The 26,536-nt window shown below is 49.4% G+C and overlaps 6 protein-coding genes across 6 annotated transcripts; 2 read left to right on the forward strand and 4 right to left on the reverse strand.

The window, feature by feature from the left end:
- Positions 1 to 547: 547 nt before the first annotated feature.
- Positions 548 to 4,016, reverse strand: TrAFT101_006559 (uncharacterized protein). Its single transcript, XM_024908489.2, has 4 exons — positions 3,828 to 4,016; positions 2,578 to 3,722; positions 1,770 to 2,197; positions 548 to 1,703 (listed from the first exon to the last, which is right to left on the reverse strand). The coding sequence occupies exons 2-4, from the start codon at positions 2,847 to 2,849 to the stop codon at positions 670 to 672; spliced, it is 1,734 nt and encodes a 577-aa protein (XP_024758221.1). The 5' UTR covers positions 2,850 to 3,722; positions 3,828 to 4,016; the 3' UTR covers positions 548 to 669.
- TrAFT101_006560 (uncharacterized protein) lies at positions 2,675 to 4,421 on the forward strand (the record flags this gene model as incomplete). Its single annotated transcript, XM_024903295.2, has 1 exon — positions 2,675 to 4,421. The coding sequence occupies exon 1, from the start codon at positions 3,891 to 3,893 to the stop codon at positions 4,419 to 4,421; it is 531 nt and encodes a 176-aa protein (XP_024758222.1). The 5' UTR covers positions 2,675 to 3,890.
- Positions 4,422 to 4,681: 260 nt separating this feature from the next.
- Positions 4,682 to 7,003, reverse strand: TrAFT101_006561 (uncharacterized protein). Its single transcript, XM_024905370.2, has 3 exons — positions 6,253 to 7,003; positions 5,650 to 6,158; positions 4,682 to 5,584 (listed from the first exon to the last, which is right to left on the reverse strand). The coding sequence occupies exons 1-3, from the start codon at positions 6,466 to 6,468 to the stop codon at positions 5,128 to 5,130; spliced, it is 1,182 nt and encodes a 393-aa protein (XP_024758223.1). The 5' UTR covers positions 6,469 to 7,003; the 3' UTR covers positions 4,682 to 5,127.
- Positions 7,004 to 11,161: 4,158 nt separating this feature from the next.
- Positions 11,162 to 17,012, reverse strand: TrAFT101_006562 (uncharacterized protein). Its single transcript, XM_024902660.2, has 5 exons — positions 15,444 to 17,012; positions 15,073 to 15,344; positions 13,213 to 15,017; positions 12,251 to 13,155; positions 11,162 to 12,191 (listed from the first exon to the last, which is right to left on the reverse strand). Exons 1-5 carry the CDS (start codon positions 16,239 to 16,241, stop codon positions 11,403 to 11,405), a joined length of 4,569 nt encoding a protein of 1,522 aa, XP_024758224.1. The 5' UTR covers positions 16,242 to 17,012; the 3' UTR covers positions 11,162 to 11,402.
- Positions 17,013 to 17,688: 676 nt separating this feature from the next.
- Positions 17,689 to 20,334, forward strand: TrAFT101_006563 (uncharacterized protein). Its single transcript, XM_066127808.1, has 2 exons — positions 17,689 to 18,103; positions 18,239 to 20,334. Exons 1-2 carry the CDS (start codon positions 17,725 to 17,727, stop codon positions 19,957 to 19,959), a joined length of 2,100 nt encoding a protein of 699 aa, XP_065983921.1. The 5' UTR covers positions 17,689 to 17,724; the 3' UTR covers positions 19,960 to 20,334.
- A 2,904-nt stretch (positions 20,335 to 23,238) lies between these two features.
- Positions 23,239 to 26,289, reverse strand: KATG2 (Catalase-peroxidase 2). The gene is made up of 7 exons (XM_024902661.2): positions 25,877 to 26,289; positions 25,560 to 25,787; positions 24,902 to 25,486; positions 24,596 to 24,838; positions 24,203 to 24,531; positions 23,955 to 24,144; positions 23,239 to 23,883 (listed from the first exon to the last, which is right to left on the reverse strand). Exons 1-7 carry the CDS (start codon positions 26,199 to 26,201, stop codon positions 23,396 to 23,398), a joined length of 2,388 nt encoding a protein of 795 aa, XP_024758226.1. The 5' UTR covers positions 26,202 to 26,289; the 3' UTR covers positions 23,239 to 23,395.
- Between the last annotated feature and the right edge of the window lie 247 nt (positions 26,290 to 26,536).

Here is a 26,536-nt window from a genome sequence, read left to right on the forward strand (position 1 = left end):
TGACCAGGAAGACCAATATCCGAATTAGGAATACGGTAGAGAACTCAATGCCCCATTTGCCCTTTTGGGAAGTGGAAGGTTCGATCTATTGGTCGCTCACGGCTGGGTGGGTCCTTCAAGATCAAGATCAACTAAAACCGTAAGATAATGATTCAAAAGCTGAAAAATAGGGCTTTGACGTCTTAATTGGACTTGCGGCCAATGTGAAGGATTTCTGTAAAGTGGAACAAATTGAACTATATACCACTTGAGTTGAAATGAGCAGGTTTGGCAACAAGCGAAACAAGCCTGACTCGCGAAGTGGGTTTCGTCTTAAGCTTATAGTATAGGCCAACCGATCGAAGCTGGTCGAGATTAAATTAAGTAGGGAAACAAGTTCAAGAATGACATCAATGGATAATCGCGTTAGTTGGGTTAGTTTAAAGCTTATTAATAGCTATTCCAGGGGCTTGGGCCGATTGTTGTGTAGCTGGCAGCAAGATTGGCGCCTTTGCATATATATACCTCTATCGTGTCTCTTCACATGGAAATATTGCACTCATAGTGTGTTGAAATATCTATTAATACTTGATATTATTTATATGTGTGTGCATATATGTATGGGTATATACAAGAAAGCATGCATTATATCATAACGCTTTTACTCAAAGCCTCTTCTTTCAGATAGGTTTACAGAGGGACAGGAATGTTCCTCTGGAGGTAACCGCGCCAGGTGGGCAGGGTTCGCTTGTAGGGCTGGTTGCTGTTCTTCTGCAAATCCTCGATGGCGCTGGCGTACTTGATCAGCTTAGCCTCACCAAAGGCAGTCTGCAGGATAGCCAGGCCAAAGGGCATGCCAGAGTCAGAGTGGATACCGGCGGGAATGGTGATGGCAGGGTAGCCGGCCTGGGCAGGGATCTGAATGCTCTGAGCGACATCAGGAGGGACCAAAAGGCCGTCCAGCTTCTTGCCGTTGTAAGTGAGAGCATCGTTGATACCGTTGCGGGTAGAAGACTGGCAAAAGTTGAGGGCCTGCCAGTAGGTCTCATCCTTGATACCCTTGGTCTCAAGAGAGGCGAGGAAACCATCCTGACCAGACCAGAAAGCAGGGGTGCCGTTGGGCATGGGGTAACCGCCCTCGGAGCCGGTGAACTGGTTGTTGTAGTCAACAAGATCCTCCAAAGAGCGCATGTTGGTGTTGTTGAGCTCGGACAGGTAGGTCTTGATGTTGTTGTAGAAGTCAACCTTGACGTAAGTGTACTCGGACTCGTTGGGGAAGCCACGGGTGGTACCATAGTCCCAGTTCCAGCCGTCGGGGCTGACGATGGTCTGGTAGTTGGTAATCTCGGTGTTGTTGATGACGGTAGCACCGGCAGACTCGATGAGCTTGATGATGCTGGTAAGGATCTGCTGCTGCTCGGGATCGGCGTAGACCCAGAAGCTCTTCCAGGGGAGACCGAAAGTGGCGCCCCTGAGGGCAGTGCGGTTGGACAGGAACTGGGCGTATCCGCCCTTGGGGGTCAGACCCTGCTGGGCGAGGGTGTAGTTGTCTCTGGGGTCGACGCCGTAGATGGCATCAAGAGCATAGGTAGCATCGCGGACAGTACGGCCAAAGGTGCCGACGGTATCCTGGTGCTCAGACTCGGGAACGACACCAGCACGGGAAGTCAGGCCAACAGTAGGCTTGATACCAACAATGGCGTTGCGCTGAGCCGGGTTGATGACTATAGAGAGTAAATTCCACGATCAGCAAAAGGGAAAAGCAGACCCGTTATCTAAACTTGACTCACCACTTCCGTCGGTCTCTGTGCCCAAAGCAAAGGCAATGACGTTGGCTCCAACGCCAACACCGCTGCCAGAGCTGCTGCCACCAGGGTTGACAGTCAGGTTGTAGGCGCTGCGGACCTGGCCACCACGGCCGGAGTAGCCCTCAGAGTAGTTGTTGCTGCGCATATCGGCCCACTCGCTGAGACCAGCCTTGCCAAAGAGCACAGCGCCGGCGTCGCGCAGCTGGCTGACGACAAAGGAGTCGCGCGGCACGATGTTGCCCAGGAGGGCCCAGCTGCCGGCGCAGGTCTCCAGGTTGTCCTTGGAGGCGATGTTGTCCTTGACAATGAAGGGGATGCCGTGCAGCGGGCCACGGACCTTGCCCTTCTTGCGCTCAGCATCACGCTGGGAGGCGATGGCGAAGGCGTCGGGGTTGATCTGGATGATGGCGCTGGAAGAGAAGAGAAGAGAAGAGAAGATGGTTAGCTGATATGATCCAAAGGGGGTCAAGATGGATATGTAGAGATATCGGTATATAGGTAGAATAGATGGGTAGGTAGGTAGATGTATAGATGGATGTATAGATAGATAGATGGGCAGATAAGACGGACACGGCTTATGTGAGCGAGGATGCGCCAAGAAAAGAAAGGATTCAATATTCATCGCTCCCTTGTCCAGCCATTGTTGTCTCACCACCACGGCAAGCCACCCGCGCTGCGCCCAGGCCAATCACGGTCCAGCCCAGGAGCCCGACGAGATCGACCTGACGGCACGGCAGACAGATCGATCCATCCATCTGGTAAGCGAAATTGAGTCAATCGCGCAACTTACTTGAGGTACTGCTGCGTCTGGAACTGGCGCGTCATGTAGCAGCTGACCAGCTGCACCGACGACAGCGTTCCGTTGGCCATGGCCGCCTGCATCTGGTCGATGGTGGCCTCGTGCAGCTTGAAGCCGAAGCAGTCGGCCATGGGGAACAGGTTGTCCGAGCCGGCATTCTTCTCCAGGGGAATCAGGTTGGGCGTCATGGGAAACACCTGCGAGACGTCGAGGGCCGCGACGCCCGCGACGAAGGCGGCCGACCAGGCGAATTGAGAGCGCATGGCGAAAGAAACAGGCAGAGAGGAGAGGAGAGGAGAGGCGGGGGGTGAGGAGGAGCAAAGAAGAGGAAGAAAAAAAGAAAAAGGGAAAGGGGAGGCTCTCGCCGAGACTATAAGAGGAAGAAACGAAGGCGAAGCCGCGAAACTCGAGACCGAGACGAGACGTTGGTTTCGCAGCTGCAGCGTCGCCACTAGCAAGGAATCATCAGCTGGCGGTGGGCAAACCGAAGCCTTGCCGCTTCCATCAATGCGAAATGGATCAAGCAATTACGCCAAGAGAGGTGCGCCACGCAGCGATCGGATAGACGGCTGCGGCTAACCTGCGCGAACGAAGCCCATCTCCATAAAATGCTGATGGGGGGAAAGTCAACCTCCCCAAAGTATGCTCTGGAAAAATGCGTGGATGGACATGAAATGGGGAACAGCAGGCGACAGAGTCAAAAACACAGCCCATGCAGCCCCCCGCCACTGGGATTTTGGGGAGGGGCAGCCGCAGCGCGCAGCGGTCGGAGTGCATTTCCAGCGCGTTTAGCGACTGCTTACAGGGGCCTGTTCCCTGCTGGCCACGCGCGCCAGATGGAGCTCTAGGCTGCTAGTTTCAGGGCAGGCCATTCCAGAGGCGGCATCGAGGGAGCAGCGGCTCTGGTGCAGCGCCAGAAGAGGCCAAGTCGACCAAACGGTCTGCCCGCTTCTCATCACTGCTGCTGCCAATCCGTGTTAGCCGAGTTGAGTCGCCTCCTCTTTTTCTGTTCTTCGAGAAGGAGGGCGTATATGTCGAGACGCTAAGCTGCAATTACGTGTAGTTTGGACGACAGCATCACTGCCGGTGCACTTGATGGAAATGACATCTCCAGTTTCTAGCAGCTAGCTGCGGTGCTAGCCAAGACAAAGAAATGAGCAGAGCAGCTCGCCCAGTTCATCGGCGAACATCATGAATGGGTAGGTAGTAGTTGGGAACTGCGCCAGATATAGAGTACATACATGCTATGTTGATGGAAGAGACGCGCAGGCAGCAAGAAGCAAACATTGAAGTGGTTCAGATAGATGGATGGATGGACGCATTGCTGCGCCATGATTCATCCAAAGCCCAGGCCCACGAACCACATCTGCAAAGATCCTTTGAAGAAGCCCCGTTTGCTTCTAAAGAGGGTTGAGAGAACAGAACAGAACAGAGCAGAGAGCGGGCACGTACAAGTAGGCGGTGGCTCGAGCGCTGCGTCTTCCGGCCGAGCCGGCGAAATCATCGGACGATGGAGCCAGTTGGACCGGGACAAGGTCGAGGTCGAGGTCGAGCCCATGCCGCTCGCTGTTGGCCAATGCAGGCTCAAGAGGCCCGTTGAAGACCTAGTTTCCTTGCCAAAGACTGCAAAGAGCGAATCGAGAGCCCTTCCAGTTGACTCTGCCGATCTAGCTGGGCCACCCGCGTGGCTTGTGGGCGCCGTCAACGAGCGCACATCACCACCCACATTTGCTCAAGCAGATCAGTTCAGAACCAACCAACCAACCAACCAACTCGGCACAGCTCTCGTCAGTCAGGCACAGCTCGTCCCCTTTCTTCGTCCCGCATGCAGCTAGCCCCAGCTTCGTGCATCGCAACTGACTCGGCCACGTGGAGTCCACGTCTCGTTTGGGCAAGCTGTTGGTCATTATCGCCAGATGGCAGTTCGCCGAACTTGCATGTCGTATCGAACATGGCCCTGAGCACGGCACTAAGCCAGCGGCGCACCTCTTACTAGTGCCTGGCAGTAGTTGCATGTAACCATCTGCTACAGTAGCAACTCTCACATATCACAAAGGCACTAGCATGCACATGGGGGCCATTAGTCGTGTGTGTACTACTTTGTCTCATTCATGCACATTCCGCCGCGCATTTCGTCTCTCTCCATGTTTTCTATGGGACTATCAGAAGGCGGCTTGAAAAAAAAAAAAAAAAAAAAAAAATAGAAGCTGTCCATCCGGGTATCAATATCTCCTTGCTTGAGCTTTATCCAATACAACGAACGGCCACTAGCCGAAGCTAGCAGATGTAACCCTTCCCACATTCGAGCTAATTACATGTACATGTAGCTCATCGTCATCGCTGCTTTTCCCATCCTTCATAACTGCAGGGGCATATCGATGGGTGTAAACATTACAAGTTTATGTGTTGAGTAACGCAATAAACCAAAATGAGGGGGAAAAAATTGGTGGCACGAAGGGAAAAAAAAAATAAAACAAGACAAAACAAAAAGACGCGCACAACAAAGGAATCCATAGCTGAGTAGGAAAGCAAAACTTTTTTCTATCGACTATTCAGGCTCGGCGTAGTGTTCGTATTCACTCGGGCCTCTTTGATATCAAAGTCGACCTGAACGTAGATTCCATCTCCGTCGTTGTTATGCCTGCTGCCAACAGTTGCCGAAGTCTCGGGAGCATACTTGGGGCCCTCGTCTTCCTGGCTTCCCAGTATGCTGTGCTGGCTGTTCGTCTGGAATCTCAAGTTGCTCAGAGCAGTTCCTCGAGAGCGGAAAGAGCTGGTTTTGCGTCCGTAGTGGGATGCGCCGCTTGTCTGGGAATCATCCTTCTTGAAGAAGACCTTATCAAACAGCGGCTTGGCTCCAGGTACCGACAAGGCGATGAGAGTAGCTCCTATCTCGGATGCTTCCACGCCCAACATGGGGTCGTACGACCATGATTCGTCCGTCTCCCACTGTCCGAGGATAACAAGAACCAGTCGAGTAATCGAAATCGCAATGACTCTGCATAGAATTAATCAGCTCAATGTCACCCAAAGCGAACAAGTAAAAAGAAATCAGCCACTTACGCGATACCCGGAAGCAGAATGCCGGCCAGCTGGATCTTACGCTTACGGGACATCTCTAGACTCCGCAGCATCGCAATGGGGATGCCAAAGAGAAGCAAGTCGCAGAGCAGTGACACCGACGAGTTGACACTGTACACCACACCCCATTGCAGGCAAGTATAGCGAGGAGCAACAGGCTCCCACCCATACGGCCAGTAGCCCGTGACTGGCTTGCAGTGGAAGATGAGCAGGAAGATCTGGGGGAGGAAACCGGCGACCAAGATGCCGAAGACTACCTTGATGGCTATCAAGAAGTTGTTGTGAAGCCCACACACTCGGTAGTAGAATGCCAGACCGGATATGCGGCATAGCAAGAGGGCCGTCGTGTAGATGATATGCGCAACGAAATCCAGCACCTGCGTCCGAAGGACCGTGGGTACATCCAGCACGTATTCGATAAAGGCAAAATGCCTGCCGGAGCCCAGGTTGATGAGCTCAATGCTCAATCCAACGAAGCATATTAACAGGGCCTAGTGAATACAAAAAAAAAAAAAAGGCTCGAGTCAGTCCAGTTCTCCATGCCTGTTTGCTTACCGCCTTACTCCGGTTCTGTAATGTACTTACCAGTGACACTGCGGCCAGCACATCGTCAATACCAATGCGCCGTACAATAAGTGATCGGGATATCAGCCGTGTGACTACGACTATAAACGTCAGGGCCGTGACGAAAACAATGCCGATAATCGACGCTCGGTCACGGCTCTCGCTCAAGAATTCGGCCGTGATGCCCGGTGGAACATTGCCATCCGCGATGGCTTGTTGAATGCGAGAGTCCACCATTATCCACAGGTAAGCAGAGGGCTGCTGCTACTGTTGGCTCCCGCAGTCGTGATTTAGGATGAAAAGAAACACGCCCGTAAGACGTGTGTGCGAAACGTCGTCCGCGATCCACCCGTGGAATACCGTGTGCGTATTATACAAACGTTGCTCCTACATGTAGGCAGTTCAACAAGAAAATAGAGGCAGCAATACTGCCGGGAAGGAAAGAAAGAAAAGAAGGAAAAAAAGTAAATTAATGATATCCGAGAGATCGATTCAGTGTGGGTGGCGAGGGCCTTACTGATATGTATGGAATGAACAGTTGGGGTTGTGCCGGGAGGCTCCGTCAAAGCCACCAGCCCACAAATTCTTCTACAAGCAGAGCATTTTCATCTAAGCCAGGATCATGCAAGGAAAGGGTGGGAGAGGCGGTTCCAGAAGATGTGCGTCTGGAACAGCCAGAGACGCCAGCCGTATCGGCCTTGCTAGCTCGGATGCCAAAAGTCCAGTCGAGAGAAGCAAGAAAACGCGGCCTGGGGAGAAGGGAAAAACTCTAGTGCCCACCATGATGAAATCTCCTATTTGCTCATTCCATCCGACGGCCACAAGCTGGCTGTATGGCCCTTTACTCGTTCCGGCACTTGATGGCTTAGCCCACCACCCGCTTCGCGGTGGAGTTCTTCATGCTATCGCCGCAGCCAGTGTTCATCATCACAGTTGCACCTTGCCTAGTCCGCTGTAGATACCAAAACCGGTCTACTGGGACATCCCACAGAGCAATCCGATAGGCTAGCCGGGGGGCCTCCTAAACCTCCTAAAGCTTACCAAGACCAGCCACGACGCCACCTAATCACGGGCCTCGCAGCGACGGCGACACGGCTCAGCAGCGTCCTTCTGATGGGCTGAGCGCTTCAATTTTTTGGGGAAAGCTATGGCTTGGCTGAAAAAGAAGCATCTTTTTTTTTAACGGAGAATTGGCCGAGTCTTTTGCTCATTGGTTGACTGACGCCAAGGGCCACAACTATAAGCGAGCCCTTGACACTTGGCATTGTGCCTGATTCTCTCCTCATGTGCCAAAGTTTGACGGGCTCCACGAAAAGGGCCGTATTGATCAGGATTAGCATCTGCAAGGTGACAAAATACGCACATCTCGGAAACAACTGCTGTTCTTTGCCATAGTGCAGTCAGTATGATAGGCGTCTGCATATCTCTTCCCCATCATCAACAAGGATGGCTGTTTGAGGGGCTGCCAGGGATTGGACATTTGGTCGGCTGCAGCACACCCGGATCTGGCACCGGTCGACAGATGGGTTCTAATGATTGACACGGATAGCAGAGGCCGCCTCAAAATAAGATGACGCGGGCTGTCGAGCCGTCGATGGCGCCGCTGCTTTCTTTCGTGGGCCGTGAGCACTATCAACATCAGCCGCTCAACTAGTCTGAGCCTTTTTTTCGTTGACATGGCGTCGCGACCTTCTTCCCTCTCTTCTGTCTCTCGGCCTCTTTCTTTCGTTTCTCAGGTCACAGCCCTTTCCCCTATCCCTGGTTTTCAAAACCCCCATATTCATATCACGGAAAAACGCCTAATCAGCTCGACTAATAAGCCATGCCATGTTGATTCAAGCATTGCCACCCGCAAAGCAATGGCCCTGGCTCGACTCGTGTAATAAAGCGAGAGACGCTGCAGTTTATGCGGCCCTTTGCCTAAGTTCCCCAAAAAGGCTCAGCGCGCGCGCCACAGCTCAAATCATTCGTAACAGCCACAAGGGAGTCGCGCTTGATTGCCTCCCTATTCTCAACTAGCAAAAAGCTCGCGGTGCCTTTCCGACACGACCCAGCGCAGAAGCTTCAAACGCTAGCAGCAGGCATCTGCGAACAGGCCATGTGCCCCTCCATCTGGCTCTGTTTGCTGGAGATTTGATGACAGCTTCGCAGGGGGAGCGTGCGCAGCGACCCCCTGGCAAAGCTGAATCGCTGTCTGCAGCACTATTGAATGATCCCCTGAACCTGCTTACAGCAGACGTGCTGTCTTTCAGTTCTGCATGCATGCCAAGACCGCATAGTGCCAGAATCTCTGGGTGGTGGATGCCATGCAGTTCGTACTCACCCCTGGTCTATGCCTGTTCCTTAGCAGCGTAGCATCGCTATTCCTTCGACTACCCCGTATTGCCAACTACCGTTTCCAAAACCTGCAGGCCTTATGCCGATACCAGCAGCTTGGGGCAGGCGGGACGTTTATTGACATCAAATGATCTCGTTTGTCGTTTGTTTCGGCCTTTTGTCATGAGAACCACACTCGGTTGTCTCACACAAGTTACATCTCGTAGGCTAGCGATGGCAAGAGCCGGATGGAGACTCTCAGATCGAGTCTTGTAAACTCTGCGCGAGTCAGGGTAACACTCTCTTTTGCCCTGGGACGGGCCACTGACAGCCACGGTCCGCCATCGGTATGATCAGCCCGTAATAAAGACGAAAATCAAGTCGCCCAGAATAGCCTCCTCGATCCAGCCTAGCTACTGGGTCTTGCAGCCCAGAGGCTTTCCACTTTAACGGTGGATTGAAGCTAGACAGAAGCTAGAGAAGACTAGAGGCCAAGGAACAAGATAAATTTTAGTTGCTACAGTAGCAATAGCATATGTTCGTCAGGGACTACTGCGACTTTTTTTTTTCTTCTCCTCCTCTCCAACTACCACCACTAGACGACTTTAGTGACCCTCAAAAAAGAAACGGAACGCACAGCCGACTGCAGGGACAATTCACTAGACCGATGCAAAGCAGAGCTTTAACTGGATTTAGTTTAAAAGAGCCCTTTTACTAAAGTCGTGTGCAACCATCTATCCTTGGGTTATCACGACTTCTGAACTACGGTTAGTCGTACCAGGTAGCAACGATCCTGCAACTTACAAGTATGCCTATTTCACATCCATTACAAAAGCAAGCCGCTAGAGCAGGCAAGCGAAGGCCTAGAGCTGGCCAAATGCAACAACGTCGGCATGGGTTTTTTTTTTTTTTTTTTTTTTTTTTTTTTTTGATATGTGATAACTCGTCGTTTACGCTGGATGAGAGCCTAGAACGGTGCTCTTATATTCAGCTTTCTTCTTTATTCTTACATAACCTACAAACTAGATACATACGTCTTCCTATGAGCAGGCATGAAACTAAGGGCTCGCTCTTGGATTCAAATTCTCGGCAAGCATATTCCGTAATGCTTTCATAGAGTACCTGCTACCTACTCCATACAGTATCCAATACCTGGCACAGTATGGAGTAGCGCCATTTCTCTTGTACAGTAGCAGTGCTGCTGACACCCTGGTAAGCATCTGTGTAACCCTACGAGGACCCATGGCCAGGACTCGCCCACGTGCAACTCCAGGGAGAAATGGCAGCACGGTATATGTTATCATTTGAAACTTCTCTCATGCCCACCGCCTCCTTGAAGAGTCAGTGACAATATTAGGGAGTCATTACTATCCCACTTCAGCCAGGATGCTCTCATGAAAGATTTAATAATCGAAATATGTGGCAACTGTACAGTGCATAAATCTGAGCATGATGACACTGTGGCGATGTACCCCTACTGTTTATGGTGCCACAGTGGACGGCCAAGTGCAATTAGCCAAAATCATGATGCCTCTCTTCGTAGTAGCATCGCTGGCAACTTCTTTATTTACCGAGCCAGCCCGCGCCTTGCCTTAACAAGTCATTGGCGCTCGTCGTTCACTCGAACTCGCGCTTCGCGGCTCTCCTGGTCAAGAATGGGCATTTCCGCGCCAGCAGAGCCACTCCTGATGTTGCCGCCCTTTACAAAGCGCCCCGAGGAAAAGCCAAAACAATAAAACACTTCAATAAAACTATTATTCCTTGCATGCTTACTCAACTTCTATAATCATTGCCTATTGTTGGCTCGCCTCCCCCTATGCTGCACTATTTTCAGCTCTACGTGTAATATCTATTTGACCACACTAATGTCCGACGTATCATTCGGCAATCTTCTCCGCTGCACGAGTATTTTTCCTTTCTTACGTTCTTGGCAGACATATTCCCGAACACGGCATATTTGTTCCTAAAGGAGTGTCTTGGCTGGGGTCAAATCTCCGGTAGGAGCGAACCCCGGGACTTTTGTTGGCCGAAGAGTTTGGGATGGCTGCTTATTCTATCTAACGCAACCCACACATATGAGGCTGTCAGCCACACCAAAAGAAGTGTGACGTTTATCAAACCGTCGAACGAGCTGAATTATACGAATTTTTGTAGTTTGCCTCACTGAATTTATTGAAATTTATCTTACAGTGTTTCATTTTCTATTTAGTGGTAACGTCAGCTGCAAGCAAGGACTTCTATAACCAAGTGCTGGATTATCGTGTTTGAGCGAAGGACATGAGATTTTACCAAAAAGCCGAGGGAATAAAGCCGTCTTTTGCTAATCCAGTTCAACGCCCGCCTTGTTAGATATTCAACATCCATTAGAATTTTTCTACAACACGATTATTGTCCTCTGGCTTCTAGACGAGCTTCTATTGTCTCGCCTTACCAAAGAGCTTTATATAAAACCCTCGAATTAGTACCTTGCTAGAAAACCAACGTTACCTTTCCTAAAGCAAGACGAACGAAGATTCATTTTGTAAGTGGCTGCGCTAAAAGTTGGGCCAGCAGTTCGTTCGGTGCCAAGCCAGCAGGAAAATTACCGTAGGTAGTAAAGTAATACGAGCATCGGTTACAAAAAAGGAGTCTTAGTAATTAAGCTAATCTATTGTTGACTATGAAAAATCTACATGTGATGATGAAAAGAGTATACCCAGGCTTCTTAAGTCAGCACTACTACTGCTCAAGCGCCGTAAACCAGTATATTAAGAGAACGAAAATGTTGATGCCTATTTTGGCCGCTAGATCAAAGACGCAAAAAATGATGACCAATGTTAGCATTGGACGTGACTATGAGCCATTTTCGTCGTATTTTAGTTTGTCTTCTTTCCCGCCTTCTTCCCCCACGGAAAGCTAAATCTGAAGCCGGCGGTGTTCCATTTCTTGACCCGGAATAGATAGTACAGGGTAATCGCCGTAAAGATGTTGAATGCAATGTACGCCCAAACAATGCCATAGTTACGCCACCTATCGCTCCAATAAATTCTTGACCCAGCCAAGTACTGGTCTGCATTGCTGAGTTGGCAGTAGCGGCACTGGTCTGTGGCCGATGGGTTTTGTAGCTGTCCCGGTGCTTGCTGTAGGAATGGGGCCAGATATTCGCCGCAAGTTTGACCCGATGGAGGGTTGAATATAGACAACTCATTTTCCGAACAAACAATCGGTCGTCCATGGAGCTCCGTTGCAACTATGCCAGCTACCCAATACGTAAAGACAGAGACGCGCCACATGAATAGCCAAAACCCTGGTAGTGCAGATGGTGTCTGCAGAACACCATTGAACAAGGTGCTCATTAGCACCAAGAAGGTCACGAGACTGGCGGCTGTCTGCGCATCCGGCATAGCGACAATAATCATATGCGCGAATGAGCTCGCGAAGATGAAGAGCTGCATGATGTATAATAGCACCAGGATCTGGCGGATCGAGCTCTGGATGCCAACGACAGGGTAGTAGAAACAAGCGAATACGAGAACACCCATGATAATCTGATAAGGAATCTCAACAAACACGTTTGCAAGTATAAATGCTTTCCATGAGTAAGCTTTGCTTGGGCGTTCGCGGACTTCGTAGAGTGATCTCTGAGTAACAAAGAGAGGTTGAATCTGAAGATGCTCCGTTAGCCCACATCAATGAATAGATATCTATGCCACTTGAATCTTACCTGTTGCACAATGGTGGAAAATATAGTCGTGACCATGAAGACTGAAAAGATTACATTCTGCATCCCTGCCAATGAAGAATCTGCATCGAAAAAGGAAAAGCCAATAAATAAACCGGCGGCTGTCCCCAACATAAACTTTGCAAAGATATAGGCAGGCATTCGCCAATATTGCTGAAAGATTCGGAAAGTCACCTCCCAGAGCTGAGCTCCAAAGGACGTGGCAAACTCCGACTGGGATGAAGCATCTTCCGCACCGTGGCCCTCGGCTAATTTCTCTTCGTGAATGCGATCAAGCTCAGTCTGGACCTTCTCAAACTCTGAACCGGATTTCCAAACTGAGGGCCATTCTTCTCCTCTATCATTGGTTCCTTTGTTTACGATTTCAAGCATATACTCGGCGGGATTCTCTTCATCGCCACATTTTCGCGCTCCGTTTGCCTCAAAGTAATCCAACAGGGTACGAGAATTTTGACCAATGTCTCCAAAATAAACAGTCTTTCCGCCCTTGGCCAAGAAAAGCAGACGATCAAATGTCTGGAAGAGGATAGCGCTGGGCTGATGAACGGTGCAGAGAATTGCCTGGCCAGAATCGGCCAATTTGCGAAGAAACGAGCAAATGGCCCATGAGCTCTGAGAATCGAGACCGCTGGTCGGCTCGTCGAGGAAGAGGAGTAGCTTTGGCTTGGCGGCGAGCTCAACTCCGATGGTGAGCAGTTTGCGCTGTTCGACATTGAGACCTTCGCCTGGGACACCGACAACAGCATTTGCGAATTCTTCCATGTTGAGCATCTTGATGACTTCTTCAACAAATGCGAATTTCTCCTTTTTGCTGACAGACTTGGGCTGACGTAGCATAGCGCTGAATCGCAAGCTTTCGCGAACTGTGGCGGTTTCGAGATGTAAATCTGATTCCATTGGTCAATACTGGTCCAGAAAGAAGCAAAGCTCATCTTCAAACTTACCTTGTTGTTGGACATAGCCAGTTTTTCTCTGAAAGCTGGGGTCTCGCGGTCTGCCATTTACAAGCATATCGCCGGTAATAACGCCCATTGTCGTTCGTTGCGCGAGCACATCGAGAAGAGTCGTCTTTCCTGCACCACTAACACCCATCAGTGCAGTTAACGTACCTGGCTTTACCCAACCAGATACATGATCCAGAAGCCTTCGATCTTCATTTTTAATCTTAATGTCGTAAACAACGTTTCTCCAGGTAAAAATGTCCCGCTGCGGCTCTAATCCGCCGACGTTGGAGTCAGCAGTATCGGTTCCATGCGCTCCCTTTTCATCGACCACAACGTCAGTTCTAGCAGGGCCGGTATTTCCTTTCAAGAGATGTGCAGGAACATGGCCCCGTTGGAAAACAAGAGCCTCAGCGGTGCTTGTCGTGGAAGAGTTGAGCTCCGTAGCGATAAAGTATATGGCCATGAAAAAGAACAGGAAGCCCATCAAGATACCAAAGTTGCGCCAAACATGGGAGTAGTAGTATTCATAATTGGTCGCAATAAATGCATCTCCGCTTACAGTCGCGCTACCTGCAACAGCGCCTGGGACGGGACAGATCCAAGAATTTCCGACCTGGGGGCTGTATGGAGGGACGAAGCTGCTGCCGCAGGGAAACTCCTGACCGTGGAACTCGTTGGCGACTAGTATTTCAAAAGCATAGTAGATTGGATTGATCCATCTGATCCAACTGAACCAAGGATGCATTGATGGCACCGTGATGGTAAATCCAGTGTAGATGACAAGAGCGAGAACCAAGATTCCTGCAAGAGACATGGCCTGGGAGACAGTTCTGGTGATTGCAGCCATTGTTCTAAAAATTGCGCTCATGACAAAGATTGAGATGTAGCCAATAAGATAGTAAATGAAAAACTGCGATGGCTCCCTTCTCAGCCCAGCCATAAAATAGAGGATAACATTGAAGACTGTAGCAGTGATGAATTTGATTGGAATATCGGCAGCAATACCCGCTGCTGCTTCGGTAGCTGGATGGTAGAAGGCATATGATGCATGTTTCTCGACAATAGGCCGCTGCGAATACAAGTTGTTGATTTCAGATATCGCTGTCAACGCGTTTAGCAAGATGGCCACAAACAGAACTGAACCTTTGGCGTAGAAACCGTCCGTGTTGTTGGGAGTGTCGAAAAATATGGAACCGATAATGAGAGCCATGACGATTTGGACCACGGTAGATGCCATGGTAGCAGACATGTTATTCCATATGCGCTGATATGCACGTTTCGTGTTAAATCTGATTTGCATCGGAATGCTGATAATATACGGTGATTTTGGTCGCATTCTCTTGGCCTGCCTGTAGTTTTTCTGCTGTCGAAAGTGTGCAAGACTCTCTCCCTGTCGCTCGCCGCCAAATTCCTCTTCGTATTGATCGAGATCTTTCTGCAACATTTTGAACTCGGGGGACTGCAGCCACAGCCGCTCAAAGTCCTCTGGGGTTCGAGGCACTCTCATTTCCCACCCCTCACGAGCTTGGCGCTCAACAGGATTGGTAACTGAGGTCAGGAAATCCCCAGTTGTCTGGCGCGGGGGGCAGTACCAGCCTTGTTTCTCAAAATATGCCTTTGCTTGGTTTGCTGGCCCAAAGTAGATTTGACGACCCTCGTATAGTACCGTGGCTTTGTCAAAGAGGTCGTAGATGGCCTGACTGGCTTGATAAATGGCAACCGCATGAGCATGATTGCCTAGATCAGCAGATGTTCGCAATGCTTGAACGAATTTGAAAGCTGTGGCTGAGTCAAGTCCTCGGGTGCTAGTCGTTTTTGTTAGATAATACTACGTTGATGTTTGGAGATGGACGAACGAACCTATTATCCCATGAAGAAAATGGCGAGCCGGCTAAAACCATTTCTGCGATGCTGACACGCTTTCTTTCGCCTCCAGATACTCCTCGAATAAAATCATTGCCGACTTTGGTATTGTATGTGTGTGTGAGCCCGAATACGGCCATGACGACTTTGGCAATGTAACGACAATATTCAGCGCGGGGCATGTCGTGAGCACGATGAGATGGTGTTCTAACTGAAGCTGCAAATTCTAGTGTTTGGCCAACAGTAAGATGAGGAAAGTGTTTATCAACCTATGTATTGAATTAGCTATCAGTCCATGTAAAAGAAAAGTATCCAGTGCAAAGTAGCGTTTTTAAGAAAATTCAAAGGGGGTGAATGTTAAAACACACCTCCTGGTTATAAATGGCTTCACCCTTGAACTCCTTCTTCATCTGCTTTTGTGGGATGCCGTTATAGCTAATACTTGAGCCTTCGCCGAGGTTTAGGCCATGTAACTCGCCACAAATAGATTTAAGAAGTGTGCTGCAGCCAGAACCAGGTCGTCCAAGGACAACTAGGAGTTCTCCGCTTTTGACAAAGCCATTGAAACTGTTCAGGATATGCTTTGGCTCCTTTTTTCCGAAGCTGAAAAACTCTCCAATCCTCAGTGGTGCCATCAAAACAGATCCCACTGTCTGTTGGAGTTGAACTGCATCTCCAGAGCCATAGACGTCAAGATTTCGAAATGAGACCCCTGTTTGCCGATCTGAAAGACCCTTTTCACCAAGTTCCCGGATGAAGCGAAGTAGCCATTTTGATAAGTCAAACTCCCGGCGATCAGGGTCAAGGGCGGCATCATATTCGTCAACGGTACCAAGTCCAACTGACTGACGGCGAGTCGGAGCAGCAACACTAGACTGGCGGCGAGATAGTGCAGTTGCAATGCGTTTGAGCTCGGCCCTGTCATCCTGTTCCATTATAGACTCCCCATCGTAGGTATTAGAGCGACTCAAGGCTGAGGGGAAGGTGCTGGCGTCATTGTCGGAATCTCTCGAGTGAGTCTCGCGAGGACTCCTTTCAGCTGAAGATCCCTCTCCTTCATCATAGTCTTCCGTAGAGTTGAACAATTGATTGCCTTGATGGGTGGAAATCTCGTTTCTTTCCAAGGCCCCATCCACAGCTTCTTTGGCGTCTTCGTTCTGTGCCATTTTTGATTAATCGAATGGCCTACCAAGTCGACCAAGGTAGCTGAGAATGACGGCGTTAAATAGCATGAGATAAGACTCTGTATAAGTAGCAGCACGTTTATACGCCATTGATAACCTTAAACCAGTGCAAGTTTGTTTGTAACCCGAGGTCGGACTCCCGGAGTATTAGCCAAACCAACGCTTGGCAGCAAGCCAAAAACCTTGTACGGGGCCAATGGCTTGCATAGCCAACAAAGAGCTTTGCACCGTGCGCATCTCAAGATGCAGGCCCAAGAGCTGCTAAACTGCCCTATGAGAGCCCTATGAGGGAGGCTTTGCTAACGCGCAGTGCAAATCGTCGGGTTGGCGGACTTTGACGATCCCGCCCCTATAGCCCAAGGCGGAGCGCCAATGATACGCCGATCATCCGGCTATGAGACAATGCATTTTATTTGCCTTGTTGCCATCTCGTTGATAATTGACCATTGGTGGCATATTTTATGCACCACACTGTCCATCTAGTTGATTGGCATAGCAGATGGGCAAGTCCTAAAGTCAATTACCGGCTATTGGTGATGAAAATGCGCTTACACAGGCCTCGGCTCTCCAATAGCTCCTGAGGCCAGCAGCCAATTTCAGCTTCTCTACTCGCACACGGAGACACGACACCCTCCATGAATCGATTTGCAGCGGCGCGAGCCTGTGGCTCTGAATAGCGGCCGACGGCGCTGAGTCTGTTGAGCCTCGCAGCTCTGGATTGGCTCGTCGCCCCAAAGTTTGAACCTGGGCGCAAGCTGACACTGTGTTTGATGCGCCCGAAAGTCCAGATGCTCGGACCCCTGCAAGCACCCGATGCTTTATACATGTATTTGATTCCCGTTCCGTATGCATTCCATCGTCATCGCCGCGCGGGTCTCTTAGTCTTAGCGCTGGCCGTCTTTACGCAAACGGTTGTCGTGATAGGGGCATCAACTGATGTTAGCACCGCCCCGCATCCAGGAACTAGGACAAAAAAAATACGTGTAGAGATTGCCAAGAATTGAAATCTCGCGCCGAATCTTTAACCAGCGACAAGACGCAACGCGCCCGCCACAGCACCATTGTGGCAAACGGTCAGTCTTCTCGAGAGAATCCAGAGCCTAGTCTACTGTAGATTTACATATGGTCTAGGTTAACGACAGGCTAATGGAGAGCGTATCCGACCGGCATCGCTGCAATCCAGTCTAAAAAGACGGTAAGGAGTCACTATACGTTTACACATACATACACAAATCAACCGAGTCATTTCTCATGATTGTAGTGCTAATATTGAATAATAGAATCATCCTCATTGAAATAGTCCAGCTCACTTCATATGATTGAGCATTTTCGGATTAGTTTGTGGCGTCTCTAGCGGACTTTGTCTGCCTTACTAAGTGGGGATGCAGCTGCGGCGAAGCATCGGGCTCGGGAAAGCCTCTTCTGCTCTGCTCTCCTGAGTTGATCTTCCGATTTTCCGATCTTGATGATAATGGCAGCTGCTCGCTACTTCCCCAAGCTACTGGGACCCGCTGACAAAGAAACAATGTCGCACTCTACGCTCAAGTCCGATTCCGAAACCCGGCCATGCTCAGCATGCCATCATCCTCCAAACAAGCTCCGCGGACCTACGGCGGTTATCACAAGCCTCAGTGCCCTTCGCCATAGTGGACAGTCCGGCTGCCTTTCATGCTCTGTCTTGAGTGCCGGCATTGATGGCGTCATTGATGATGATGCGGCCCGGCTTCGGAATGCCGTCGAAAGGCTCCGCATAGACATAAACATGGCGGCATCAGGGCAGAGCCTAACCATCACCCTGTTTACACGCCAGCTGGAGATTTCCGTTTTTGCCCCTCCACCATCCAGTAAGACTCTATTCAATTGGAAACGCACGTGTTATCGTTCAGGGGGAGAAACGAGATACCTTATGCGATATGATAGTGCTCTTTCTTGACTTGCCGCATATTCTGCTTCGTACTAATTGTGGGTTTCACCATCAGAAACACCTGAACTTGAAATCTTATTCCCAAATGTACCAGTTGGGCTTTTAGACCTACCCAAGAATACAAATTCTGATACTAGTTTCGAATGGGTGGCAGAGAGACTTAGACAATGCGACAACAGCCATGGATGCAATCAGAGACGCTCAAAGTTGGCGGCAACCCTACCGAGGAGAATCCTTGACGTGGGTTTTACGGACAGCAGCCTCATTCGTTTAAAAGAACTTGATATCGAAGCCAACGCGGTACCAAAGTATGCTTGCTTAAGCCACTGCTGGGGCGCTTCACAACCTTCGAAAACAGTAGCGGCCAACCTTGATTCGCATAAAGACGAGATCTCATGGAGTTCGCTGCCGCCCGTTTTTCAAGATTCTATCGCCTATGTGCGTAAACTAGGAATATCTCTGTTGTGGATCGACAGCCTGTGCATCATACAAGACGACAAACAGGACTGGAGAATAGAAGCCGCCAAGATGGCTTCAATCTACCAAAACGCATATCTCGTACTCTCTGCATCCAAGTCGCCCAGCTCAGAAGATGGTCTTTTTGGCGGAATTGACGAAAAGTCAAATCCCATCACAATTCCTATTCCATCTCTAAGTCCAGGATCTGCACTATGCTTTCGTAGATCTCTTACACATTTACCTGGATACATGGACCAAAGGCTTGTCAAGAAATCTCCCCTCCCAACTTTTAATCGTGGGTGGATATTTCAGGAGCGCCTTCTGGCCTCAAGAGTTCTTCACTTTGGACCACAAGAGCTCTCATGGGAGTGCTTAGAGGAATCTGCCTGTCAGTGCACTGGGAATTCTTCTTCTTCGACCAGCGGTGGAGCTATTGATACAGCTCTTACGATGGAGGCGCAGCGGAAAATGAAACACAAATCAGTTTTTAACGATGATTATTGGAAGCAGCTAGATGAAATTAAACTCATCAAAGTCTGGCATATGTTGGTAGAGGACTATACGAGACTTCTTCTTACCTTTGAGAGTGATATTTTCCCAGCAATGTCAGGCATCGCGAAGAGTTTTCAGCAATATACAAAATCAGAATATGCTGCTGGAATGTGGAAGAATTCTTTGCTGTGTGATTTGGCATGGTATAAAGTAACCACGTCCGACAGCTCGACGGAGAATATGGAATGGCGACAACGCCCGAAAGTATGGAGAGCTCCAACATGGTCTTGGGCCTCGGCACTGGGCCCCATTCACTTTCTTGATATAGGAAATGGCTTGGTTCCTTTGTGTGAACTCGAAGAAGTGAAGTGTTTACCCTTCCAGGCAGACCCAACCGGCGAGCTTAGAGGTGGTCATCTCTTGCTACGTGGCCATCTTATATCGACTTCAATCCAGTATAGGTCATCTGTGAACGAAGATCAAGGTCCACGGCCATTATTTAATCTATACGAACTGGACATTATGCAAAGGCAAGTGGGCAATGTATTCGCAGACTACGACTCATCTCTGCCAGAAACTGATCATGTCGATTCTGGAACTCCTGTAAAGTGCTTCATGCTCACGACAAGGCCTGACTCGGGCTCACTGACACTGCTTCTGTTGAACGAGATTGGCTATGATGAGCAAAATTGCTGTGCCGTATGGAAGCGACTAGGGTTGCTCGAATTATCGAAACCTCCTACGGTACTCCGGGATGCCAAAGAGTATTGGTTGGACGTCTTCAAATCTCAGTTAGCCGATATGACGCTGCTGAAAATTATTTGATGGCTACCCTATAATTACTTTTCATCAGGGAGACGGGTATGGCTTTTTAAAGAAGAAACAATAACCCTCGCTGTATTCCTGGCTATATCGCAATCTATCAATGAGATGGACGGTTTAACGAGGTTCAAGCATGTCAGTGTTGTGCTATAAACGGCCCCATCATCATGACGACGCGTTGGTGAATGTGCCCATGATCGAAAAATATATAAATAGATAGATCATCGCTTAACAGTCATTATGCTTAAACCTTTCCCTTAGATAAACACGTTCAAATAAGAGAGCAGCAACCCCTAGCCGAAATCGGTAAACAAACTGCAACCTTCGATTGCACTTAGTGTTTAGCTGTTAATTCTACCAAAAGAATTTGTCTTCAACCTGACATTAATCTGATTAGTTGATTCTACTGTTAGTTGATCGTAACATAATAAACCTTGAGCCCATCATATCTACGCTAATATAAGATTGAGCTCTTTTCTTGCTCTAGGATCGGTGTTTTTGGTGGTTTGGGTGGTGTGTCGCTTTCATTGCTCAGAAGAATCTACCACTACAAATCGCGGCCACGCATAAATAGGGAGATGTCCAATACTACGGTGGGTAAAAAGACCCAATAAGAGGAATCAATAGGAATCAACAGTGCCTCGAACAAAAATGGAAGCAGCAAAAATAACATGTCACATGTATCTATAACGGAGTTTATCCAACAGGTGCCAACTGTTGCTGTTATATCGAATGGATTTGAGTTGACAAAACTGTTTGAAGATTGAAAAAAGATGAGCGACTTTGGGACGACAAGGGTTATAGACCCACGGTATCTTAGAAATGTTCTGTGGTCTTAATAGCGGCATGACAAGCTGGATTCCGCAGATGTGTTTGTATGTGTTTGAGTCGATTCAGATATGCGTTCCCGACTTGTCTACAGAGTGGGCAAAATAAATTCATTCGACTTTCATCTGGAGCTTCGTAGAAAGTTAGGCCTGAGTGGGCACGTAGCTATATATTCATAGACAAGTTTCCTATTCATTGCGTAAAACTCGCCGGCACTTTCTCAACAACAACGTAATCAAAATCGAAGGACATATCAGCCGCGGGATTGAGTCGTAGTATTTATAAAAATACTGCATTATCCGTAGAGCTAATCATTGATGTCGCCGGCCTTAGCTCGACAAAAGATTCTAAATCAAGTCTCTCGAGGCCGAAAAGAGAATCCATAGCACAGCTACGTAGTATAGCCCCCATTTAGGGAAATGCAATTACCCGCAGCGAGAATAGCTTGTGGGTCTCATAAGAGCAGGGTCGTCATCTATCAACCTCCGCAATTGCTTAGCAATTCCAATGTCATCTACGGAGTATGTACTACGTACGTTGACATGGATTATAAATAAAATGGATTTAGTACTTCCATGAGCGTAGTATCCTAATCTGTTCTGGCCCAAGTCCATGCGTTTGCGATTTTTGATTCCGCCAGCCCTTGAGATATCAGCACCCTCTTCGGAGCCTGACAGTTTGACATCCTTAATCTGGATAATACAAGTATTATGACTTCTATATCAAGCTACGAGCACGAGGACTGAGTAAGCCATCTAGAAAATGTCCACCACTGATGATACAGACCAGAATTTTTGCCAGGGTTCTCACAAGGAATAACTAAGCTATTTCTTTACGAACAGTGTACAAGGATGTTCAAGGCCAAATATTAGCATTTAGTAGAGAATTATTGCATGTTATAGAGCTGGTATTGGGTAGGAGTATCTGCTGAATATAGGCACGCCATGAATAGCTTCTCCTCTATTATATAAGTAACTCGACTCTTTGATTCATTCAATATGGAGTTGTCAAATGCTACCAATAATAATTCTATAAATAGTAATACACCAACGACGCTACTAACCATGATCCCAAGCGGAGAATCAAGCACCTGCTGACCTACCACTTGGGCTGCCATGATTATTCACACCTTACATGATAGGTTAAACTGGTATACAATTGTTCGACGTGAGTGCCATGGGGAGAAAATCGGTTTTGGTTTTCTGTCAGCATTTAGTCTGTGTTACTTGCTAGCCTGTGTTACTTGCATGTCACCGGAGCATCATCTAGCCGATTCTCCCCAACATTGCAAGGGGAGGTAGCACAGAAGGAATTAAGTATAAATTAATTCTGCGGGCGTTGAGCTTAAAACTTAGACAACATTCGAATTAGCTGGGATGCGAGTGGTGATGAGTTGTGCCGAGTACTCCGTATTTGGTGTTTGCTCCCATTCGACGCTCTTGTTTAGCATCTCGGGAGCCGGCACCGGGCCGAACCATATCTGGATTGGGCTGGAGTATTTATTACCCGAATGAGTGAGAAGGAATCCTTAAGGATATTAAACCAATTTCTATTGAGTCTCTAAGCATGTATGGCTAGACTGTTGTAAACTTTCTCTCAAAACTCCTCATGGCAATATGCAGCTCGATACCTAGCGCATATTCCACGTGCACAAGTAGAACTGACAAATCAGATGGCAACGGTAGGATTATTTCACAATAGTCAGAGAATTAAGAGTGCTGTTGACCCACACGCCAGCCTCGGAGCCTGATAAATTTCGGGGACCAGGCAGGTATGAGACTGGCCTTCAGCCCCAATTTAAAAGCATAAAATTGCGCGAAATTTGTATGAGCCATACGGAGCAATCCTTTTACAAAGTAGGTAAGAATTGAAAATAATTAAGAAAAGCAACGCCCGTGCAACGCACGCGGGCACGCGGCATTTCAAGCCACCCCGTTCAACGCGGACCCATCCGGTAGATGAAATGGCGGAGAGAGCTTTTTACTAGCTCTCGTTCACCAGTAGCATCAAGACACAACTGAACTACCCGCCTAGCGTAGCCCCTGAAAGACGCCATTATGCGGCGATCTCATTAGTCTGAGACATTGTGTTGCCCAAAACAAAACTACGGAGCAGCTACGGAGCACTATCATATTCCTTATGCAGGGAGAGCCAAAAGCGATTGGCTGAGTGTGGATGGGGATCAATGGTTGTGGTAGAGACCGTTGTCCTTCAGCTATACTCATGGACAGCTGAACTCCTAGGCCAAATCAACTTTACCAACCAAGAAAGTAAAGGCCAGGTCTAGAACGTTCTGTATCTTCAGCTGTACTACTGTAAAAAAAAAGGAAAGAAAAAGAAAAATACAATTGCGGCGTGTATGAGGGCTTCAAAGATTAGTGGCAGATACAACTTGTCGGCCGTTTAGGCCATGTTCGTAAGTCAACAAAAGTTTTGGTAGCTGGAGAGCAAGTGGATTGAACTTGTAAATAATGGTCATTAAAATAACTGAAGCTATCTATGACATGTATCTTTATGGCAGCTGTGCCCTGTTAATCTAGTCATTAAGAAGGTGTATGACTATGCAGCCTCTCTGGTAATTTATGTACATTAATTAGAAATTATCATGCATTTAGAAAGCTCCAAGGTGTCCCTTGACATCATAGCGGTCAAGGTTCATGACCTTGGACCAAGCAGCAACAAAGTCAGTAGTGAACTTGGAGCCAGCGTCGGAGCCGGCGTAGACCTCAGCGATGGCACGCAGCTCAGGGTGTGAGCCGAAGATGAGATCAGCACGGCTGGCAGTCCACTGGACCTTGCCAGACTTGGGGTCAACGCTCTGGAATCGCTCCTCGTTTGTGCCATTGACGACGGACCAGGTGGAGTACGAGCCCAAAAGGTTGACGAACCAGTCGTTGGTGAGCTGGCCGGGGCGAGAGGTGAGGATACCGGTTGAGGAGCCGTCGAAGTTGGCATTGAGAGCACGCATGCCACCAATGAGAACAGTCAGCTCGGGGGGGCTCAGAGTCAGGAGAGCGGCCTTGTCAACCAAGAATTCCTCAGTAAGAGATCGGGTAGTGCCTTTGCCGTAGTTGCGGAAGCCATCAGCTTGGGGCTCGACTATGGTATAGAAGTCAGTATAATAGTTCACATAAGCGAATGCAGGCAGGAGTGCATGGGTGTAGACGCACGGTAAGCAAAAGTAGTAACATCAGTCTGGTTCTGGAGGGCGTCGACTCGGCCAGCGGTGAATGGCACGGTGAGAGAGACACCAGCAGCCTTGGCAGCGCTCTCAATGGCGGCGTTACCACCAAGGACAATGAGATCAGCAAGAGATACCTGCTTGCCGCTTGACGCATACTTGGACTGGATTCCTTTCAGCTAAAGAGGGAGGAGCGTTAGTGAAAAGTTAATAGAGAACACAAACGGCTTTACTCACAGCCTTGAGAACAGTCTGCAGACGAGTGGGGTTGTTGACGGCGAATGAAACCTGGGGCTGTAGAGCAATGCGAGCGCCGTTGGCTCCACCACGCTTGTCAGAGATACGGAAGGTCGAGGCTGATCCCCAAGCGGTGGTAACAAGGTTGGAGATATTGAGGCCGGGAGCTGCAAGGATCTGCTGCTTGAGCGATGTGATATCTGAAGCGCTGAGAGTGCTGTATCCGGAAGCAGCAGGGAGAGGATCCTGCCAGATCAGGGGAGCTGCCTTAGGAATCTCAGGGCCAAGGTAGCGAGAAATAGGGCCCATGTCACGATGAAGGAGCTTGTCTATTGTGGCAGGTTAGATGTCATATCCACCACTTTTTTGAGTTGTATGAGATGCCCAACTTACACCAGGCGAGACCGAACTTCTCAGTGAAGTAGTCGAAGTCGTTCAGGAAGGTCTTGGAGATGTTGTGGTAGATGGGGTCGTCTCGGAGAGCCAAATCACTGGTAAGCAGAGTAGGTTTGCGGAACTTGCCAGGAATGAAAGGGTCGGGGTAGGTGGCATTGGCATCCTGGGCCTCCCATTGAGGAGCACCGCCGGGGGACTGGACAAGGGTAAAGTTGTTGTTGAGCAGAGAGAATAGGAACTCTGTTGGAGAATGTCAGCATATAGTGTAGCCTCCTTGGTGATAGATTCGAGAGAGGCACTCACCATTAGCCCACTTAGTGGGGGTACGAGACCAGATAACCTCAAGACCACTGGTGAAGGTGTCATCAGCGTTGCCAGTACCGAAGGTGTTCTTCCATCCGAGGCCCTGCTGCTCGAGAGGAGCGGCGTTGGGCTCAGGGCCGACATCATCGCCAGATTCAGCACCGTGGGTCTTGCCGAAGGCGTGACCACCAGCAATCAGAGCAACAGTTTCCTCATCATCCATACCCATGCGACCAAAGGTCTCACGGATATCCAGAGCAGAGGCCTTGGTATCAGGGTTGCCGTTGGGGCCGCGGGGGTCGACATAGATGAGACCCATGCTGACAGCACCAAGAGGACTCTCAAGCTGATCAGCACGTGCAGTGAAGTCCGTGCTGCCGTTGTAACGGACAACGTTATTTCCGTCAGTGGGGAACATATCTTGCTCAGCACCCCAGTAGATACCCTCGTCGGACTGGTAGGTATCCTCACGGCCAAAGCCAAAGCCGTAGGTGGGGAAACCCATGTTCTCCATGGCAGTGTTACCGGCGAAGACGAACAGATCAGCCCAGGAGAGTGAGCTGCCATACTTTTGCTTGATGGGCCCTGCATATTCAGCGTTAGTATGACGCAGTATGATTGACACAGATCCTTGCCTGTCAAATATGGAGAGTCTTACAGAGCAGACGACGAGCCTTGTCAAGGTTGGCATTGTCGGGCCAGCTGTTGAGGGGAGCAAATCGCTGCTGTCCCATGCCGGCTCCTCCACGACCGTCAATGGCGCGATAGGTACCGGCATTGTGCCATGCTAGACGAACGAAGAAGGGACCGTAGTTGCCAAAGTCAGCGGGCCACCAGTCCTGAGAGGTGGTCTGCAGGGCGGTGATGTCCTTCTTGAGTTGAGCGACTATAAGCAACAGATAGGCATTAGCTCGTATACAGAGAGAGTATGGAATAGGCTTCCACAGATGGATCAAAGCATAAAATTGAACGTACCATCGAGCTTGGAAAAGGCAGCGCTGTAGTCAAAGCGGCCACCAAAGGGGTTTGTCTTGTCCGAGTTCTGGCGCAACACGGCCAAGTTCAGCTCACACGGCCACCACTGGCTGCTTCGAGTGCCTCCGCCAGCTACGGCGCTCTTGCGAGGGCATCTGCCAAAGTCAGGCCCATCAGGGCTGAATCTCGGCTCGAGGATTGACTCTGGGTGAGCAATCACAGAGCGAGCTGGGTGGTTATTGCCATTGCCCTGGATGTAAGGGCAGCCCACAGCAGAGGCAAGTGGCAGAGCGCCAACAATGGCCAGCACGTTCTTGAGAGGCATCGTCAAGTCACAGCCAAAGGAGTTGTCTGGAGGATGAGGTGGCCAAGACTGTTGTTCGGTGAGTGAGGCCGTGTCCTGCTGCCGATCCTGCCCGCTCTATATACTATTTTCCTCTGGCCATCTGCTGAGCTTGCTCGCCGCCCTTGCCAGCTCGATGCTCGCTACACACGACAAGGGCCTGCTAGTCCATTGGCCGCCGCATGCGGGCTCCATGCGGCCTTCACACGCCCGTGCCTGGCATGACTTGGTTGTATACAGAGCCCGATGCGACTCCATAAACTATGGCCCCGATAGGTAAACTCGATTACCTAGCACCTACCACTATGGAAAAGACA

This window comes from Trichoderma asperellum, chromosome 4 (assembly GCF_020647865.1).
Source record: "Trichoderma asperellum chromosome 4, complete sequence".
NCBI classification, from domain to species: Eukaryota; Fungi; Ascomycota; class Sordariomycetes; order Hypocreales; family Hypocreaceae; genus Trichoderma; species Trichoderma asperellum.

Bases quoted from the DNA above. Each gene is read 5' to 3' on its own strand.
- TrAFT101_006559 (XM_024908489.2), bottom strand. From the start codon at position 2,849: ATGCGCTCTCAATTCGCCTGGTCGGCCGCCTTCGTCGCGGGCGTCGCG. The intron at 2,198-2,577 runs GTAAGTTGCGCG...CTTCTCTTCCAG, and splicing joins CAGACGCAGCAGTACCTCAA to CGCCATCATCCAGATCAACC. The intron at 1,704-1,769 runs GTGAGTCAAGTT...TACTCTCTATAG, and splicing joins CACAGAGACCGACGGAAGTG to TCATCAACCCGGCTCAGCGC.
- TrAFT101_006562 (XM_024902660.2), bottom strand. From the start codon at position 16,241: ATGGCACAGAACGAAGACGCCAAAGAAGCTGTGGATGGGGCCTTGGAA. The intron at 15,345-15,443 runs GTGTGTTTTAAC...TTCAATACATAG, and splicing joins AAGCCATTTATAACCAGGAG to GTTGATAAACACTTTCCTCA. The intron at 15,018-15,072 runs GTTCGTTCGTCC...AAAAACGACTAG, and splicing joins TTTTCTTCATGGGATAATAG to CACCCGAGGACTTGACTCAG.
- TrAFT101_006563 (XM_066127808.1), top strand. From the start codon at position 17,725: ATGATAATGGCAGCTGCTCGCTACTTCCCCAAGCTACTGGGACCCGCT. The intron at 18,104-18,238 runs GTAAGACTCTAT...TTTCACCATCAG, and splicing joins TTTTGCCCCTCCACCATCCA to AAACACCTGAACTTGAAATC.
- TrAFT101_006561 (XM_024905370.2), bottom strand. From the start codon at position 6,468: ATGGTGGACTCTCGCATTCAACAAGCCATCGCGGATGGCAATGTTCCA. The intron at 6,159-6,252 runs GTAAGTACATTA...TGTATTCACTAG, and splicing joins TGCTGGCCGCAGTGTCACTG to GCCCTGTTAATATGCTTCGT. The intron at 5,585-5,649 runs GTAAGTGGCTGA...AATTCTATGCAG, and splicing joins ATTCTGCTTCCGGGTATCGC to AGTCATTGCGATTTCGATTA.
- KATG2 (XM_024902661.2), bottom strand. From the start codon at position 26,201: ATGCCTCTCAAGAACGTGCTGGCCATTGTTGGCGCTCTGCCACTTGCC. The intron at 25,788-25,876 runs GTACGTTCAATT...TGTTGCTTATAG, and splicing joins TGCCTTTTCCAAGCTCGATG to TCGCTCAACTCAAGAAGGAC. The intron at 23,884-23,954 runs GTGCGTCTACAC...TCTATACCATAG, and splicing joins TGTTACTACTTTTGCTTACC to TCGAGCCCCAAGCTGATGGC.